Source organism: Cyrtonyx montezumae, unplaced genomic scaffold (genome assembly GCF_038088225.1).
Source record: "Cyrtonyx montezumae isolate F1298 unplaced genomic scaffold, pur_monq_1.0 scaffold_14, whole genome shotgun sequence".
Classification (NCBI taxonomy): Eukaryota; Metazoa; Chordata; class Aves; order Galliformes; family Odontophoridae; genus Cyrtonyx; species Cyrtonyx montezumae.
The window spans coordinates 7,360,299-7,380,937 of record NW_027071870.1 but is presented as its reverse complement, the minus strand read 5'-3'; the positions used below and the strand labels follow the sequence as shown (position 1 = coordinate 7,380,937).

General features: G+C 38.2%; 1 protein-coding gene across 3 annotated transcripts in view; it reads right to left on the bottom strand.

The window, feature by feature from the left end:
* The window catches only part of MLLT10 (MLLT10 histone lysine methyltransferase DOT1L cofactor), a 108,341-nt gene that overhangs the window by 7,468 nt on the left and 80,234 nt on the right, over window positions 1-20,639 (bottom strand). For all 3 annotated transcript variants that reach the window (XM_065731384.1, XM_065731385.1, XM_065731386.1), the window contains 6 exons: window positions 10,434-10,551; window positions 9,033-9,105; window positions 4,567-4,721; window positions 2,442-2,630; window positions 1,937-2,025; window positions 1,450-1,811 (listed from right to left, as the gene is read on the bottom strand). In XM_065731384.1, coding sequence (XP_065587456.1) covers window positions 1,450-1,811; window positions 1,937-2,025; window positions 2,442-2,630; window positions 4,567-4,721; window positions 9,033-9,105; window positions 10,434-10,551 — 986 coding nt within the window. The remainder of the gene's footprint in view (window positions 1-1,449; window positions 1,812-1,936; window positions 2,026-2,441; window positions 2,631-4,566; window positions 4,722-9,032; window positions 9,106-10,433; window positions 10,552-20,639) is intronic.

Here is a 20,639-nt window from a genome sequence, read left to right as displayed (position 1 = left end):
AATCACAGGAACATTCCAGACTACAGCAGCAGTCGGGGTGAGAGCTAACTGCCAGGACCTGCTGCAGCACTGCTGAGCTGGAGCAGCCATGCCCAGGCTCCTGGGGACAGCTCTTAATGATAGATACAAAAGAACTTCTGCACTACAGACTGAGCTGAATTATCTTCGCAGTAATGAAAAGCATGAGACAACACCAGCACTGTGACCTGGCACTACCTGCAAGGGGACAGCATGATACAACGCCTCGGGATTACTGACTTTGTTGAGACTCTTGCTACAAAGTACTCCTCACACTTCTGGGGAAGGAAAATGGAAACTCCTGTATTCTTCCAAGATCTCTGACACACAAAGAAGAAAAAAATAAGAAATAAAAAGAAAAAAACCCCACAATCTCCTCAGTAAAAATACTGTAGCATATAAACACTCATAGAAGTATCAGGTGTTACAAGCCTACTGAAGCAAGAGCAGGCAGCGAGGCTGTACAAGAGCATTCACAAACTGCCAAAGAACAGTGAGGGAAGACACCAGCAGAAGCTACAGAAGCAGGAATCCCTTACACCGTTCCAATCGTGTGTTCCTTTTTTTGTGGAAGGGTAATCCAACATAACGTCCAAAAATAAACTCAAAGGCAAGTAAGTCACTCCCTATTTGCAGGCATTTTTTTCTACAAACAGATGCATTTCTCCTTCCTAAGCAAAGGCAATGAAAGGGATGGGGGAAGGGAAGCAGGAGTTACGAGTTCCATGAATCAGTATCCCTGGCTCTGCTCTACCCCAAAACAATTCCAGACTGAGCAGCCCAGAGCCCCTCCTGGAAAGCAGCTCTCTCCTTTTGTTACCCATTTACCTTGCATCTCAAGCAGCAGTTTTGTCTGCTTTTAGCAAAAGGGCTGTCACTACCACACAGACACGGACCTTTTTACACATTAAAAATCCTTAAGAACAGGACTTGAAAAACCTAATTTGGAGGCAGATGCAGAAAACTGAACACCCCACACAGCTGCACCACTGCTCTGCTTTGCTGTGCCTATTCCCCCACTAACTGCACGACCAAACACTGCTCCCCTTCTCCCTCCCCTCCACCCTCAGAACTGAACAAACACAGTAGCTCTCCCAGTGCTACTTGAATCCTGGAAGAATTGGCAGGACAAAAAATACAGTTTTCTGAACCAAAAGTAGATCTGAAACACATCTGCATAATTGCATTTGTTTTGCAACGTGACTATTAAAAAAATAAATAAAAGGAGACCAGTGTGATTCACATAACAGAAAACATCGTTAATGTGACTGTTCACACTTTGCCTTTCTTCTTACTTTCTTTCACTAATCAGTTTGACAATTGCAGGCTGAAGAAGAAAACATACCCTTTTACAGAAAACAGTTAAGAAATAAAGCTAAACTGAAGAATGGGAGACCTTATCAAGAGAAAGATAAATCAGCAAATTCTTACCTGTTGTTCAATGTAGTTGGCAGAGGATGCGTTGCATTGGGTGGCACGGTTGCATGAGTGAGAGGAGAAGGGTTCTGTGATATTGTTGCTGGGGTCTGAATTACCCCATTTAAAGCCCCTACAATTCCATTGATTGCCAGCTGGCTGGCTGGCAGCGCTCCAATTATTCCACCCACACCAGGCACTGCAGGAATGGTGGAGGTTACAGTCTGCATACCACTAGCTAGTGCCCCCACTGTCACACCATTGACCTGTTGAACTCCCGTGACTCCTGAGCCTTGCTGAGCTGGACTCTGCCCAGCAGGTGGTGGAGTGGAAAGAGCTGATGAACTGCTGGTGCTTTGTCCGCTGGAGGTTATCTCCTGGTGTAAAAACAAACAGCAAAACCCTCTCAGCTGCTTAAAATTTCACATAGCAGCAAAACAGAAGGACTACGATGAGTTAACTTGTAACAAGTTTAAGTCAAGAAGAAAGAAATAAGTGTTACCTGATTTAACACGGGAAGAGAATTGTCCGGTAAAAAACTGTTTCCCAGATGAGGGCTTTTACTGCTGCTCAGGGAATCCGTGCTAGGTGCTAAAGCAATTATTTCAAAAAAAAAAAAAACAACAACAACACAGTGATTACATTTCTGTAGCATGTGAAGAGATTCAGAATAATTATTTCAAAATAATGCCAGAGGCAAACACAGAAAATGTAAAATCAACCTCAGAATCACTGCTGGACAGTAAAATATTAACTACATGATTAGCCAATCAATAGACTCAAGCAGATGTGCTTCAGTCTGAAAAACAAAACAACCTTGCTGAAACAAGTAACTTATACATGCTTTCCAATTGATTTTAAACATGGGAGGTATTCTTTTAATCCCCACATCAAGATGTACTTACTCTGTTCTCGTACTACAACTATACACACCTTCCACCCATGGCATGTGCCATTATGTCACATAAACCATTCTAATTGCTTCAACACTTCCGTACTCCACTTACCTGCTTGAACAGGAAAGGTGTGTACTTGGTGAGAAGGGCTAGGATTTGAAGTCAGCGTTGGAAAGGGCACTGAGAGCTGTGCATTGAGAAGCTGAAGCCGTTCCTTTTTAGCAGTCAGGTTCTTTATCTGCTCTTCTAACCTCCTGTTTTCAACCTGAAGTTGGTGTAACGACTTAAGCATTCCTAAAACTAAGATAAAAACACGGACGTTATCTTTCCTGACCACGCTCCAAGTTTTTCTTCTTTCGGTAAAAAGTCACTCATGATGACACGACATGCCTTAAGTTTAGGACATGAATAATGCTAATTTACATATTACAAAATAGGACTAACAAATGGAGCTACGTGTGAAAGTAAAAGCAACATTGTCAATGAGAGATAAGGACAAAGGTGACTTACCTGGACCTAACTGGACTATGAAGTGTGGGAAAAAGTATGTAACATGAGATAGTAACTGCGTGCTGTACCTACACCATGCCTCTCTATGTACATGGAGCCTCAGCACTGGGGCCAACGCTGAGTAAAAACAGAAGTACACAACAACTCTGCTCCAAAACAAGGATACAAAACCAGTATTATTTTAGCGGTGCAGGTTAAGAGTCTAATTGGGAAAACTATTTCAGGTGTCATATTGAAAGTTTTAACATCATCAAAACAGAGAAGGTTTCAAAACTATGCATTCAACCAACAATACAGCCAACCAACACCACCTGCGTAAAAACAGAAGTCCGTGAAAGTGGAATTATTATTTTCACCTCCTGTACAGCAGAACCCAAACCTGGATAGACAGTGACAAGATCTCACCCATTGATAAGCTCCCACGACCCACCTCGCTGGCAGCACTCTCCATTTGCTTTCAGTGGCAATCTACAAATCACCCAGCAGGGAGCACTGTGTGAGCACTCCAGTTACCACCCCCCCCCCCTTTTTTTTTTCTTCTCCCTTCTTTTTTTCCTTTCTTCTTTTTCCTCCAGATAAAGAGCATCATCTTCTGTACTAACATGATTTTTTTAGCAAGCTCACTTTCCTCAAACTCTGATTTTGTTTCACATCATGGATTTCCCAACTAGCATTAGAGTATGACTGTAAAGGCACAAGGACAGCCATTTATTTATTTATTTATTTTAATTCTAAATTGTATTTGTTTAACATGACCTCTGGGCCTACTACAGACATAAGTCTACTGGTATAGGCACATCTGGTCATTTCCCAAGGATTTAGCTTTTATCCCTCCTCTTCAAGAACATACAAAGGAACCCTCAGTGAGCCCAAATGAGATGCAATAAGACTTAGCTAAACCTGTCCTCCAGCTATCATGTTTAAAGGATTATCCCTGCATGAATTTCCTCACAATTAGCATTTTTGTAAGGATACCATTCATAAAAATACCAACTAGATACCACTTTACACTACCAACAAGAAGAATAACACATTCAATAAAATATAACGACAGAAAAAAAAACAACAACAGGAAATATATATATTTTTTAAGGTATTCTATCACTGCCTTAGATACTGATAGATTCTGGAATACAGAGATCCAAGCGATCAACTCATCCCTTCTGCACTTTGCTACTCACTCTGAGACTATTGCAACCAATTAAACTTAACTGGAAAAAACAATCTGCTTACTCAGAGAACTCACTGAGAGACACAAGATACGAAACACTGAGTGCAGCAGGACACCTGCCTAACATTTGTAAATGTACCTTTTAAAAGCAGCAACAGAAATGGCAGTTTCTTAAATCTAGAAATAAAAAAAAATTACCACTGTAGATCGTATTAAACGAAGCAAACTGTGCTTTGCTAGCACACAGTCTGTAAGAGCTGTGCACACTGGCAGCAGTGGATCTAAGAGTGCAGGATGTTTTTGAACTCTGCAGCCAACCAGCAGGATCTACGCTTCCTCTGGCCTGACTCAACTTCCCCATTCGTAACGATGCAGAGACAGAACTCTCCTGTATCCTCTGTCATGCTAACATCTATGTTGTAATTCAACACTACGTCTATATTTCTGTTTCTAACAGAAAATAAGTGTTTATAAAATCCTTGGCCAAAGACTGAGTGGCAGTTTGGATAACAGAGGTAACAGAAAACTGTCCTGGAACAGAACAGGAGTACTTACTGTCACTGGGGGTGCCTTGTTCCAGTAGGAACTGCTGTCCTTCGCTCCACTGCCTCTCCAGGAGCTGTTCTATGCTGGCTGCCACGGGAGGCAAACTGTCCCCACAACTGTTTCCTGACTGATCGTAGCGGACCTGCAAGCTGCTTACAGGGGATCTGTTGAAAATATTGCAATTTATTGATTAAGGAAAGAGAATTAAGGAGAAATATTACCAAAAGCCCACTGAAGTTTTGTACCTTGTATCAGCCCTCAGCATCTACATATCTTACACTTACAAAACTAAGCTAATTCATCACTGTGAACTCCTGGTTCTCACTGCCAAGAGTTTCATAAAAATACAACGTAATATTTCACAGCATGAGAATTTATACTGGGAAAAACACGTAACCTCTTGCACAGAGACTCTGTAGCATCTAAGTGACAAACAACATTGCACTGAATTGCACAACAAACCCCTCCCTGCAGGAAACCACTACACGCAGTTCTACAGATCACCTAGGTTTAAAGAAAAATTCAAACCTTTAGAGAAAATTAGGGAAATAAAAGGCATTTATTAAAATCAGCACAGTAATAGCATTTATACCTAGAAAGGTCATACGTAATTCTACTGCCTAACCTGCACTAAAAAGAATCTTGTAAAGCACTTTTTTGTTTTGTTTTTTTTTACATGAAAACATTATTTGACAAGGAGCACAATGGACGTTAAAGTTGCCTCCTGCCTGTCCTGTGCACACTGAATGTACTTCCCCCCCCCTCCACTCACAATCACACATATTTTAAGGAATAATCCCTCCTGCCACATGTCTTTTCTCGTTCAGGAGAAAATGAAATATTCAGCACACAGCCACTATTAAAGCTGGGGAGCCCTCAGGACCTACGAGCAGGCTCCTTTTTCATTGGATGGGGCAAACTCCAACCTGTGAGCAAAACCAGATGCACAGTATATTTCTCAGAAACTTCTCCATTTCTCATCCAGGGCCAACACCAAAAGTTAGTTGCTTGGTTTGTTTGTTTTTAAAACAACTGGAGTGAGTCGAGATTCAGGCTGTTATATATATATTATATCAGCTGTATCAATAAATAGTGGCCCCACCACAGGATCACAGCTGTACTGCTCTACTCGACGCAGACTTACCAGTAAGACCACCACAGTGCAGTACGGGACAACATTCGTGGCTCAGGAAATCGGTGTGTTAATTATGACCAGTGCAATGAGCAGTGGTCACAGCACATTAGCTACCTAATGACTGGCAAGCATTTTGTAGGCAGCAGAGCGAAGTGATTTTTATGAGAAAAGGTTTTAAATAGGTGACTTAAGAGCTCTGTAGGTATTTATAAATAATTCCTCTTTTGCATACAGGATGAAAGAATAACACCCATTAAAAGAAGTCTGGTGAATGGGTAACCCAGGTAGTGCTTTTTGACAAGAGATGACAACCCAACAGCGGTCAACAGTTCAGCACAGACATGAAGTTAAAAAAAAAAACAAAAAAAAAACCTTGAAACTAAATGCCTGCAAGAGGTGCTGAAGTGATAAAGGTTCCAGCACAAACATTCTAAACAGACGCACTACACTCCAGCACAGCTGATCTTCATCAAACAAACAAACAAACAACACACAGGCACCCCAAACACTTCCCAGTGCATTTTAAAAGCCTGTAACACTGCCCTAACAGATTACTCCATTTGAATTGTAGATGAACAACAAAAGGCTCCTTGGGCTCAGGACAGTTTCCTGTCAGCTTCAACGCAGAAACAAAGCAACACACAAGTACACAGTCCTGCAATCCTTCCCTGGAAGCCTGTAGGGTTGGAAAGAAATATATATATCTAGATTTCTCCATCTCAACACGAGCCAACTCATCCTCTTCCAGCTGACCCTTTACTTCATCTCTTTGGTATGGTACAGTTTCTGTGTGCTAGATTTGAATCCTTATCCCATATAGCATTTGATCAGTTTCCTATAGGACTGTAAGTGTGCTGTACACACTGCTTTGATGCGGTCAGTGAGACAGCAATCCCTTCTTGGTTTCGTTTTCACACCTTGCTCACTTTCACAACTGATCTTTTTGGTTGCAGTGTACCTGTTTGTACTCTTACAGTATTAACTGTAAGCCACACAACTGAAGGGCACTCAGACATACCAACGTACACCGATGCAGATTCTGCAAAGCACGTTTTTAAATCAAAGGTTAAGGGTTGGGCAAAAAAGTTTAACTGCTACCTTGGGAAAAGCAGCTACTCCTTGGCAAAATGGAAACAGCTCCCCCACACCAAGTACATTTACATGTAACATATATTTCATATACTACACGTAGTATAATTTTAAATGAGAAAGCTTAAATATCAATCAGTGATTACAGTGGAGGTAACAGAGACACAACAGTGGGAAGGGTCCCTTCTGAAAGGGCCATACAGCTCATGCATCACACACACCTTCGCAGAGAGCTGCAATCTGCTGCCATCAACAGCAAACAGCCACTTCTGCAAATCTTTTTATTTTAAGCAACCATTTAAAAATTATGATTCTTTTCCAGAAGTTTGTGATTTTCAAATCTCATAAGCTTCAAAGGGATGAGTCAGAACTCACAGTAAAAAAATCATTGTAATACACAATGTGGGTAACATTAAAAACATTTAAAGATTTTTGAAGTCAGCTTCCCCCCACAGCCTGCTCTAAAAATTGTATTTTAAGTAACCAGAGTTGTTTATTTAGCTCACGACAGTGGGGAATTACCTAAATATCTCAGAAGTATCTGTGCACTGTTTACAGGAGCACCAGATTGCTGAGCACTGGACACATTACATAGCCAGAAATGCACAGCAGAGCAGCACTGAAAGGTGCTGGCTGATGAACTTCTTTTTTTAAGGCTAGATATTTCAAACTGATTTTTCAATCTTTCTGTTTCAGAGTAACAGCAGTGATTTTTTTTCTTTGGCACTTAATGAAGGAAGATGAGGAATGTGGGACCAAGATGGCTTTTGAATAAAGCAGTTTTCCTCTGCCGTTCTCATGAAAATCAGCTGAAATCTGATCACGGAGTAAGTACGGGACTATGCATACATAAACTGAGCATACACTCAATTAAAGTGCTTTAAATACATGTTAAAAAAATGTTTATGAAGTTTAGTTTCCAAAATAATCTACCTAGAGCCAGCCTGAACACAGCTCAGCCCACTGGCTTTGCAAACCTAAGCATGCACTACAGCTTGGAACTGCCACACGTGCAGTAATGATTACATAATACCGACATTCAGGAATCTCCCAATTGCTGAGCATTTCCCTTTCAAAAATCTCTCTAACTTTCTTCTAAGGATATACATAGGCACGGTCCTTATTTATGTAAATATTTATATGGTAATATACATATCTGTAAGAGAACAGAGTCTAATCTAATTCATAAATTTTCCATTTATCGTTTTAGAAGTAACACGTACTAGAAAATGTAAAAGTCAGTTCATGCATAAGTGATACTATGGATATATATATAACTACAATTACAATGGATATTCTCACCCTATGCAACAAGAAGTCTTCTGATTAATTAAGGAAAATAACAGAAAGGTCAACAAAAAGATGTGTACGTTAAATTACCTCATTTGATGATATTTATGATGTTACTACAACAAACACAGGACAAATAAAAATGTTACAATGCTATATCTTTCTAACTACCATTTTTTAGCTATTCTAAAATTCTTTCCAAGATAAAATTGCTATGCTCAGCCCTTCAGTCAAAAAAAAAAAAATGATAATAATAATCCGATAATATTGCTATATCGAATAATCAATATGGGATCCAGAATGGAAAACAAAGCCCTTCAAACAACAAAAAGATTTAATTACAGAAAAATCGAAAGCATCACTGATGTTATTAAAAACACAATTTTTAAATTTAACAGTCAATATTTTAAACCAAAATAACTTGATACAATTCCAACAGCAGAATGCTTACATCAGCCCTTTGTAGCAGAGGTGAACTGCAGCAGAACAAAAAAGGCTCTCTCCCTCGACAGAGCATTACTGCATATTTGTAGTGCTGAGGAGAATTTATTTCAGAATTTGTACCAACAGTTAATTTCTCCGAGCCTTCTCACTGAGCTCTTTGTCTCTTCCGAGACAGTGGGGTTTGGGGCCCTTTGCAATACGAACACAAATATAACGACAGTAACAAAACGAAGCAGGTAATTAGTACGCACGCCTTAAATGATGAGTAAATCCCTTTAAAGCAAGTCTCCATTTTGTAAGTCCTTCATTCATAAACCTAATTTTGTTCACATGTAAGTAAATTACAGACCATTTTTAGCTGTTTGTACACATTAGCTGTTTTTTTAATGTACATTTCTACCATACTTATACACACAGGCTTTTAAAACACTTACATATTACAAGCAAAAAGGCAGTGAGGTTTCCAGATCTTACAGCATTTCCTCTGCCTGCATTCTGCAAAGTAAATGCTGCTTACCGTGGTGAGAGACTTCCTCTGGGTGAGCCTCCTCTGCCAGCAAGGCTGCGGCTGTTATCTCCCACATCTTGATCTGCAGTGTAAATATTTCACAGCTGATAAATCGACTCTCCTTAGATAAGAGTTTTAAAGCTGATGCAGAGATCTTTAAAATATCTTAAATCTTAACTTCTATCCGCAGTTTCTACTGAAGAGCGAAGCCGTAACTAGTTTAAGATTGCTGAACTGTAGCATGTAAGGTGTTGTCCTTACACATTTCTGAGGCTGTACCAGGCCATGGATTATGTTCACTTCTTTCATTCCTTTCAGTTTTACAGCACAGAAGCGTGGTTTGCATTTGCAGTACCCTCCCCTCAGCCACTTTTAATTTCTACGGTGAAAGTAATGAATCACAGCTGTGGACAGCTAATCTGTATGCTTATCACAGCAAATCCTGATGCTCTGTATTTTTTTTAACACTTTGCATCCCAAAACAACTCGTAAAATAGGAAACGTGCTAAACTTACCACTACCACCTAACAAGCACGTGATACCCTGCAAATTTACTGAAAACTTTATGAAAGCGTGTAATTCACAAATTCCTATTTATAAGCTGAAGCGTAGGAAAGTCCCTTGCTAAAAACGTAGTAAAACAAACAAAAAAGGCCTCATTAAATATACGAAAACGTTTTGCTTGGAAGGACTCAAAAGGGTTATTTTCCCTATGGCCTCTCAATAAAATAACCCTATCTGCCCCCTTCAAGGTTGCCCTCCCCCTATTCTGAGTCAAGCGACCCCCGACCTCTTGGAGGGCAAAGACATGACTGATCCATTCTTGGTAAACTGCTAAACTCATTCCCTTCCCCCAAACAGGCATGACTACTACGACATGTCAACAAATCCCTAGGATGGAATGAAACAAAGCAAATCCAGTGGCTCATTAAAACCGGAGAGGAGCCCGAATGTTACAAAAATGTCAATCGGTAAATATTCACAAGATTATTGAATGCTGCAGAAGTTCTCTAACGGGATCTCTTTCACACCAAGTTGTATGTAATGCAATTTCATGAATTATGCAAATAGAGGTTTAAACTATTCACGACAAAACCCAGAGCTGTGTTGCTCTCATTGCAAAGAGCTAAGAACTGAACACATCAATCACCGAAGTCACAGGAGACATTGTTGCATTCCTGCCTGCTGATGGCTCTGCTTAAACATTTACATTTCAGAAAGTTAAAAAAAAAAAAAGCTGTTCTGAACTACCAAGGATTTACTGGCAACACCTAACAACTTTAAACAGAGACGCTTAATAACCAAATGCCGCGCAGAATTCAAAAATAAAATCTTAGAAGCTTCTGAAAAAATACTTCAGTTTAAGTCTGTAAAGTGCCAGAGCGTCTTCACCAGCACCAGGACGCTTACCTGCTTGGCTGTTCTCAGACTGAGCTATAAGTGCTGCCATGGTCGAATTTGGATTCAGCCTATTGCCATACATATGAGACGGAGGCAGACTGACAGAAGATCCAGGTAGGGTGTTTGCCTGCAAGAAACCAAATAAAGCTTGAATCCTTTTTTTTTTTTTTTTTAAATGAAGGGAAATACTAAATACACCTGAAAGAAGCCTGCCTAATGCACAACAGCTTGTTTTATTGGGTGGCTGTTCTTTTAAGTTGCATTTTCTTTTTGAAAGATAAGTGTATTTAACAGAAAAATCACTTCCCGCGCGTGAGTACAGAAACAGGACTGCAGTTCTTTTAAAATGCACCACGTACTGAAGTATGCTCTTTTATAGATATGCTAATTAAAACAACTCTAATAAAAATGTACCGTAGCAAATACTGAAAACACCTAAGCTGCATTTTAAAGCAACTGGCATGGAAAAAGGACGGAGAGACCCTGCAGTCCCAAAGTATGCACTCAATGCTAGGACTTAGTAGCATGGCGACCATGTGGTTATCCTCCTAATTATTTAATCTTATTAAACCATTTACAAAATAAGGGCAGGTAGACAACAGATGTCTCACAAATGCTTGGGTTCCTTACATCACAAGCCGGCTGTGGAGGTCAAAAGGTCCAACTTTCAGCTCTATAGTTTAACTACACAGAGCCATATTTCCTTTGCTCTGCAGCGTCATTAGTAAAACCTGCACACTATTTTGTTACTTCCTATTTTGATAGACTTGGAAGCCTGGTGTTTTTTTGTTTTGTTTTGTTTTTATTTTAAAGAACGCAAACAGCCATTACAAGTATGTTTTCTATACAATAGGGGGCTCAACGAATCACAGCTTTGCCCTGACCCCATATAAGGAACTGTATTTTTGGCAGTTGGCCAGCTCTACTTATTGAAGAGCTCCCAAAGTTTGTGTTCATTCATGTTGCTAACCACAATTCTGAAGGTCTCTGCTGGGACTTGTGCCAAACAAGCGAAAATGAACCCTTAAACAGATGAAGCTAAGGAGGCTGGCCAAAATCTTGCATAATCCAATGCAATAAAAATACCTTCCTCCTTGGCTGCTTATGCTTTTTCCCTTTCGAAGAAAAGATTTGTGTCAAATGCTGAGCTTCAGAGACAACCAATCAAAGAAAAAAGGCGCTGCTGCTTATTAAAAAGGCATTTCCCCACCTGACAAAAGGACTGCTTCCAAACAAACAAGAGGTTGCAATATTCAGGGGCGAACAAAATCACAGATACACAGCGTGTGCGACCACAGGTTTTAGAATGAACCTTTTAAGAAAATGTAAACGGCCTTTAGAAAGGAAACTTTTTTCAGAAAATGGAAAAAAAATAAAAGGGTGATCAGTAAGGAACTCAATTTGTGGGACATTTTGACATGTATAACTGCACACGAGAGACGAGGGAAACATACTGGTTATTACAGCAAAATATTACTGAGTATAAACTATGTCTCTGGAAAGAATCACACACTACCATTAAGTTTTGGCTTTCAGCCAACATATTAAACTTGATGAATGGACTTTTATGAATTCACACAACTGTTTTCAATGATGCTTTATTTACTATATACTGGTGAGAAACTGTGCCTGATACTTGCATTCTTCTACCGTCACAAAGTTAGAAAAAAGCCACAAGTAATTACTTACAATGATGAGGGTTTTTTCACTCCATATTTTAAAGGTATGTGCAAAACAGCCAGACACAGAATTGTAGTTTCAATCCAAATCTGGCTTCTATTTCTTTATTTGCACAACTGCACGTCTCCAGCAGAATTCATCTGCATTAGTGCTCAGTCTTAAAGTAAAGCAGGCGCTTCCACCTACTGATATAACATCTTCCAGAAACACAGTACACAGTGGTACTGTGACACTTAGAGCTAGAGAAGGCAGCAGTGCACAACTTCTGCTATAGGAGTTTGTTAGAGAAATAGCAGGAGTCCAAATCGACTACTACCATTCACCAGCAAACTTCCACTGCTTTCCTCTCAGAAAGGAAAAACCAAAAACAAAAAACCAATTCTTTCACTGAAGAAACTTTACAGAACAGCACATTCTAAGACACAACTGTTACTTGTTTCCACATCTGAGAGACAAGACTAGCAAATTAAAAATCTACATACTCCTCCTCATGTAAATAAATGGGCTGAGATTACAATACTGCCTGTTAGCTTTTGTACTGCAAACACAAGTTATTTGTGCTTAGCGTTAGGATGCTTCCATAAAAGATTCTTCTAAATTCCACTGAGAATTTACACAGAAACAGCAGCATTTACCCTCATTCTGTGTAATTCATTATCAGACTTCTTAACACTGTACGATAGCAACTATATAGTAATTTATAAACTGCAGGGCAGCTAAAATCAGCGTGGAGAATAAATGTTTATTTGACAGAAACATGCCCAAAAAGCCTTAAGAACCTTCTAAAACGTATCTAAGTATCTTGAAAGGCATTGCTAAAGTCTGTTGAGTAACCATCACATCACAAAACAGAAGACATCAAAGGAATTAAACAATGTTTGCCAAGTGAACTGATATAGCAGATCAAAAGACTTAGCATGATTTAAACAATATCTAAGTTGATTTTTTCACAAGCAGTGGTTCACCCTAAACTTAACCCCTGTTTATACCTTTAAAATAATAGTAACGGTGTCCTACAAGTCAGAACTACAGAAGTTCTAGTGACATCACATATCCTATGCAACTCTTCAAAGGAAAAGTCGTGTTAACAAAAACATTCAAGAAGCTGGAGATAAAATTAAAAAGTTTTTAAATGTTTTTATAAACGGCGATGTAAAATGACAAGAATAACGATTTGTGAAGCTTTATTATGTTACGTGACGACTTCATCTGACAGGAAAGTGGAGGAAGTGGAGGAGTACTACATTATTTAAAGGTGAAATAGGAGCTTCGTGTTTCGCTCACAGCCGAAACAAGCTGTAGCAAGCATTTATTAAAAATGCGCAATCATCCTGTCAATACACATTAAGATCATAGGACTGAAACATGCTCTAAAATCCAGAACTTCTAAAGCCATAGCATTCTTTGTTTCAACTGATTCAGTCAACGTAACACACGATCAAAATGTACAAACTAATAAAGAGACCGCTAAGCATTGATTTTGTAAAGGCTGCAAATTTTCCTTATGAAGGTTTTAGCAGAAGGATTTAAGCCCATCTAGAGGTATACAACACACTACTTTCATTTATAGCATGTTCAATAAATCAGTAAAGCAATAAGCAGCAGAGCAGCACAGAAGGAAGATGCACTGTTATTCACAGAATGCCCCATTCCAATAAGAGCAAATGACTGATACTTGATTGATGCTCAGAAACACTTCCTCCAGCAGGGATGTATTAGAGGGTATTCCTCTAATTAAAGAATTACGTCTGCAAGTTAACTAAACTTTGCTAAATACAAACACACTGTCCAATATTTAAAACCATTTTCTATTTTGCTTACGACTTCCAAATTTCAAAAGTTAAAAGTTATTTAAGAAAAAAAGAAGAGAAATGCAACAATGCATAGTTGCATATAACTGCACCCGGCCTCAAAAATTTGAGAATCTCTGAGCATGCCAATTCCCCTGTTCCTTTCAAGTTTTATGCTCTGAAATATTTTCTGATAACAGGCCTCATTTCTGTCTCAGCTCTATACCAGTAAGGTTTTAATACTCAGCGTGTGATGAGAGATGAAACCAAGTGTGAACAACTTTCAGGTCCCATGAGTAGGCTGACTGTTGAAGCTGTCAGGTTCAATTGCATCATTCCACATTATTCAATGCCCCAAACTGCTCCCTAATTGTTAGGGGCTTAACATATTCAAAACCATTGTTTAGGCTAATGCTGAAATGCCTACAGTTGAGTTTCCATAAAGAAAGGGGAGGGATTTAATTGTAGTTAAACCATTACTGAACTCTCCTCCTTTCATGATAGGACAACAAGGATGGCCTGAGCGACCAATTCCAAGACAGCATCTTAAACAGTTTATACCCAATCAACATATCTTTTTCCTTCTGCTTTTTAAAAATGGTCATTGCTGAATTCTAGCGTTGTGTCACATTGTGAAGATGCTTTAGAAATTAGTGACATCATTTCTTTACCTGCTTCAGCTGATAGAAGTTGTCAAGAATAACTGAAAGGGATGTTTTAATTTCTTATTTAAAACAAAAACATCATTGCTCTTGTGCTGTCTGTATCTCTTTAAGTTGTAATATTTACCTACCCATACTACTTTTTTTTCCACCACAGAATGATGCTTTATAGCACAAAATAGCTCTCAGTTCCAGCAACATGAGCAGAGCCCTACATATCACAAAAACCAAACAAACTTCTGAAAACTACATAGGAAACTACTAACACCAGTATTTAAAAAATAAATAAAAATGATGAAATGAAGTTTTTAAGCTATATTCTGCTACACTTACTAAAGCAATACCATGCAATTGCCCAGTTTCATGAGACATGGAAGGAAATTCAACTCCTGACCAAATGTTTACACCAGCATACTTTATCAAGAAGCTATCTTAAAATAATGTATTTTGGTCAGTGACAAGTAATATTTATCTGAAAAATCTTACTGTCAAAAATAACATCAAAATTAAAACCTACATCATAATTTAAAAGTTTGGATATTCAAACACATTCATGTTATGCACATTAAACAAAAAAAATCAGTAAGAGACATAAATTAACTGCTTTTCTTGACAAGGTGAAAGAGCTTGCCAATTAGGTTATAGCTCCAAAAGCAACCTTGCTTTCTGTTTTCTAGTTTAACTCAGACAAATGAAGAAAAGTTATTTTAGCCCTAGAATATTTTTAAGCCAATTACACGACTTGGAGCTTTGCATTGCATTCAGCGCAATGGAAAGAATGTGCTACCAGATTCTTTCAGTACCTTTAGTACCATCTTTAACGTCACTTAAGAGGTGTGGGGAGGAAGCAACTGCTACACATCATCAATCATTTGCCTTCTATGAATTCTGTTAGCTCATCATATGGGTTGACAATACACAGCTACATAGGGTTGTCAGACTGCAGTTAACTGCAGTGACACGCCAAATTTCTAGGAACCCCAAGAGGGAGTTCTGCCAAATCAACTGCTGAATTTCAGCTCTTCAGTACCTTTGCCACAAGTATCCAGACCTTGAATCCAATGAAAACAAAAATACCTGAAAGATTTCTATTCCAAGAAATACAGATGGAATTGAGACAACAAAGAAAATTCTGAATACAATACTCTGTTTCCACTTCTCTCCTGAAAGCCATCATACAAGTTTGCAACATCATTTTAAAATGCAACGTGATAAGCTCAGTTTATATTTTAATTGAATAAAAATGTTCTTTACATCTTTTTTTTTCTTTTTTAATTTATTGGTTGAATTAACTTTCAAGCAAACTATTGTATTGACTCCTTGATTAATACAGCCTACAGCACTACTGATGCAGGAACTGCACACGGCCTTTTACAGCTAATCTCATCTCATCTGGTATCACACATACCAATACATCAGCAATATCAGTCAACCTCAAATGTCTACTACAGCCTTTTACTCATTCCTTCCCCTAAAGGAGTAATGGGATTGAAAAGATTATCCATCCCATTTTCTGCCCACCAGTACCATCAAGCACAGGTCCCTGAAGTTTGGTGGGTTTTTGTTTTTGAGAGATAATAAAGGTGGAATTTTCTGAAATCAAATGGACTGTACATCCACACACAAAAATTGCTAACTCAGCGAAATAAAGAATTAGCTTAGAAGTGTGATCGGGATGCTGGAAAAACTAAAATGAAATCAGACAAAGGCTTTGTGATATCACAAGGGAAAAAAATAACTTTCCAATCAAAAAGCATTCATTAAAAATGTACAAATTGCTGTAATTAAAATGTTAGGAAAACTGTATATGTGGCTTATAAAATCATCCTATGTATACACCACTTACATCATTAGTACTTTTTATGCTACTAGCATTAAACCAGATGTCATGAAGACTCTTGCTTATCAACAAGCAGATTAACAAATACTATATTTGAGAATCAATTGTTTTGATTGAAAGTACAAATAAATCCTCCAATTAAATGCAATATCTAACCTTCAAACAACAACACTCATTTTCCAAGAAAGGCATGAATGAGTGCAACTGGGAAACTCAGTGGGATTTGAAAGGCAAAATGAAAAATTAATGGCACACCTTACAGAAACTCATTTATACCTCTGCCCACTGTACAGCAAGGACACATCAAGTCATTAAAAACCACATGGGTGGAAGGTCTATGTTCATAGACCATAACTTCAACTGTCTAACCAGTTTACTGGTCTCTTTCACAATAACTAAGCTGTATATTCCGTAAAATTTTAGCCAACTGGTATTGATAAATTAAATATTAAAAAATAAATAGGCCTGTACATAAACTTACTAGAATGCCATCTTATTACGCTCAATAATCTTTTTTCCTCTCTCTCCTCTCCCTCCTTCTTAAAAAAAAAAAAAAAAGGAAAAAAAGGAGAAAGTTGGATTTACAGAGATGAGACTGGGATTCCTCCACCTCCCCCAAAAACATAAATGCCAACAGAACTGCCACTTCCACACAAATCCCTTTTACCTCAAGTTTGTTTCACCATCCTTTCCATCTACCTCTGCTTTTGTAGCACTTAACCTTTACGTGCTCTACAAAGACAATGGAAGTAATGTCCTGCCTATGAATTTGTTTTCCTTAAGAATGTGAACCTATGCATCAGGAATCACAATTTCACTTTCGTAATGACTAGCAGAAAGAAAGGCTTGATTAGGAAACAGACCCAGTATACCAATTTAGCAATCTGTCTTCTTCATGAGTATTCCAAAGGAACCCTGTTTAGTATGACAAATAATAAATCTGAGAGAAAAGTAATCACTTTCAAGATCATCCACAATTTTAAAAATAGAGATAATGAATCAGCTGTCTATTCACACATATTGACATGTAAAATTTCTAAATAAACCTCAACAGCCTTTGGTATTTAAGTGATCAAACAAACACCTATGGTAGCAGAATTCCTGCTGTGTAAAAATGCTTGCAAGATACTCAACACTATAGAAGGCATGTAAGGACTGCCTCCACAACGAACTTTGCAGCTTGAAGGGAACAAAGGATACACCACATAAACTTGAAATCTGTTTCAAGTCAAAACTAAACATTTGGTCTCAGCTGAAATTTTATTTAATCTCTCCGTTGCGTACAGACTAGAAAATTTCACATTTTTCACATTCAACACCATTACTATTGTCTCAGGCAGCTAAATTGAAGTAGTGCTACACTCAGTTCAACGAAGAGGTCAATGTGCCTCAGTTGCCTGGAGACTGATGGTTGCTACAGCAGCACCAGATAAGCCAAGCTAAATAAGCTTCAGCTTGAAGGCAGAAAACATTTATTGCTAGACCGAAACATTGATGCAGTTGTCTCAGCATGCAGCGCTGCACAAGATCATGCAACTGCCTTTCAAGCTACCTGTACACTGCATAAGTGCATGTGAAGATAATCTCACTCAGGCAAGAGAAGAATATGAAAAGTAAAGATTTTAATTGAGCTAAATACTAGATTACTTGCAACTATGATTCCTTTGTTCTTCTACTTGAGTCACATGTTACAAGGAATTTTCCCTCTGGCTGTAAATTCTTCCTCCTTGCTACTCTCCTCCACCCCCACCCCAAAAATCCTCAGTCACATTGTACGAAAAGAAAATTAGATTTTTACCCATTTTGCCTAGAAGTAATGAAGAATTAAAACAGGTTTTAAGTGTCCAACGAGGAAACTGCAATGGCAAAATCTTTAGTAGTATCGTTCTTTTTTCATTTTTAATTTTTTAAGACTAAAATTGAAGTGGCTGTGACACAAATATAGTTTAGTGATTTAGGAAGGAAAGTCTTTATTTTGCACTGATAATTCATGTAACAATACACAACTCTTCTCTGTCTACGAATCACTGGGGGATGCATACAGAACACCTTCTAAATATACTGACATGAACTACTTCCCGTAGCAATGAGTCCCAAGGATGAACAACATACTTTTTTTTAAGAATAACCTTTTTGTTTTGGATGTGCTGCTTTTCCCTTTTTCATCTTTTTAAGTTGTGAGATAAGGAGCACAGAGTAATCTCAGCATCCAAACAGTCTGTGATCCATGGCGATATTTCACCTTTGACCCCGTGGCTAGGAGCCTCTTCTGAGAGATCTTATCACCAAGAGCTGTTTTGATAGTCAAATAAAATATGTTAAGTGGTTTTCATTTATCCACCGTGTCTATTTATTAGAGAATTCTAGTACAGCAGTAAGGATACGATTTCCTCTTTCTGGAATCATGCTGCTCAAACTATGCACCATCATGATTTCCAGATGGTTTAATAGTCTATTTTTAATTACTACTCCTATTAAACTAAATGCAAATCATCTTTGGAAATACAAATCCAGAAAGATACAACTAACCTGACCACACACATCTGTTAGACCTCCTACTTTTACGCAAGTTCTGAAAAAACAGAAACAAACAACCAAAAATACAACTATATTGGAATATAAATTATAAAAGAATAAGCTAAAATAAAAAAAATGCAGAACATACGGCATGAACAATCATATAAGTCTTGATTATAACAATTTTGTATCAAATAAAGAAAAAGTCTGGTGAGACCTGAAGTCACTATCAGCAGAGACTGTTTTTTGGAGAAGCCTATCAATAAGGTACTGTCATAAGCACTATCTAATGGTTTCTAAGAGTTTAAGAGGTTCCATTACAAGGCAGCCTGTGATGCAAACCAATACAAGTCACTAGGCTTTGCAGATAAGGAGTCCATCCTAACTGCACTCTGGGCTTCATATCTGGCATTCAGCACCCAAACCATTTACAGTAGGAAATGCTTTAGGAAATGACCTGAAAAAATGTGAAAACAACATAATGGTTTTTCCAAGCTATGGAAATCATATTTGATTACATGGCTAACGTAATTTATCATAATTAAGACAAATTCTTTCACATACAAAGAAAGGATTACACTATTTAAATCTCTCTGTAGGGATACTTTCAAAGTTTCTAGTTTTTAAGTCTTAAGATGCTCTGATCCAAATATGTCGACACAAGCAGTACACCAGATTCAGCCATTACATGCAGCTGCAATATGTACCTTGGGGATGCTCATTTAAGCAACCAACCACCTAGTGCAGGCTACTTGAAGACTGAGATTATCACGTCTGTCACATCAGTGTGCTAGAACTGAGGACAATTTGTCTTTTTTCATGTTTTCATTCCATCTCCTAAAGTGAAGCTCATTAAAGCACTGACAGCTACCACACCTGCCATTTTTCTAGAGTACCCATGAAGAGGATGGAGCATAAACCTCTTTAAATGGACTTATACTTTCACCTGCCCAGCTCTACCACATGTTAGAAGGTCATTGTGAAACTCCCTCCCTCATGTTTATTTAAGCTGAATAGCTTACAAATATATATATATATATGTGTGTGTGTGTGTGTGTGTTTCTCTGAACAACAAACAGAAGCGAAGAATATCTTCTCTGGTCATAGTGAATCTGAGAATATGACATCCATTTGTGGCCACAGCTGAAAGTTCAGCCACAGTATCAGTCAGGAATGTGCTTTTTATTGTCCTAATGTGCCAAATCTGCTTTCTGAAGATTTACAAAAAAGAAAAAAAATTTTTTGTAAAGACTACTTGCTGAAGCAGTATTTTCATGTAATCATGATTTCAGCTACAGAGAACATTCCACTCCCATTCTGGAAGGCATAAACAACATTGCTTTTGAAATTGCTCCTAACCTCTGTTGATAAGGACCAGAATTAACAACAATTCATTTTTCCAGTATTTTCAATTATTTTCCTGTGGGTGTCAGAATATAAAAGAAAAAGGGGGAGAAGGTTGCCTTTGACAGTATGAACAATGATGAGTAGATTTGAACCACGATAAGAAAAAATACTAAAATAGGAAATACAAAAATAGCGTAAATTAGCGGTGTGGAGAAAGAGCAGGGGGCTACAGAGACCCAGAATTAGGAGCTATAGTAACCCAGAAAGTGAGAAAATAAAAACCACAGGACAGAAGCGTCTGAAACATAAGGTGCCATACATTCAGCATCTGAAAAGATCTCTGGATTCCTGAGCTTTCACATTCCTCTATTGTTAACAA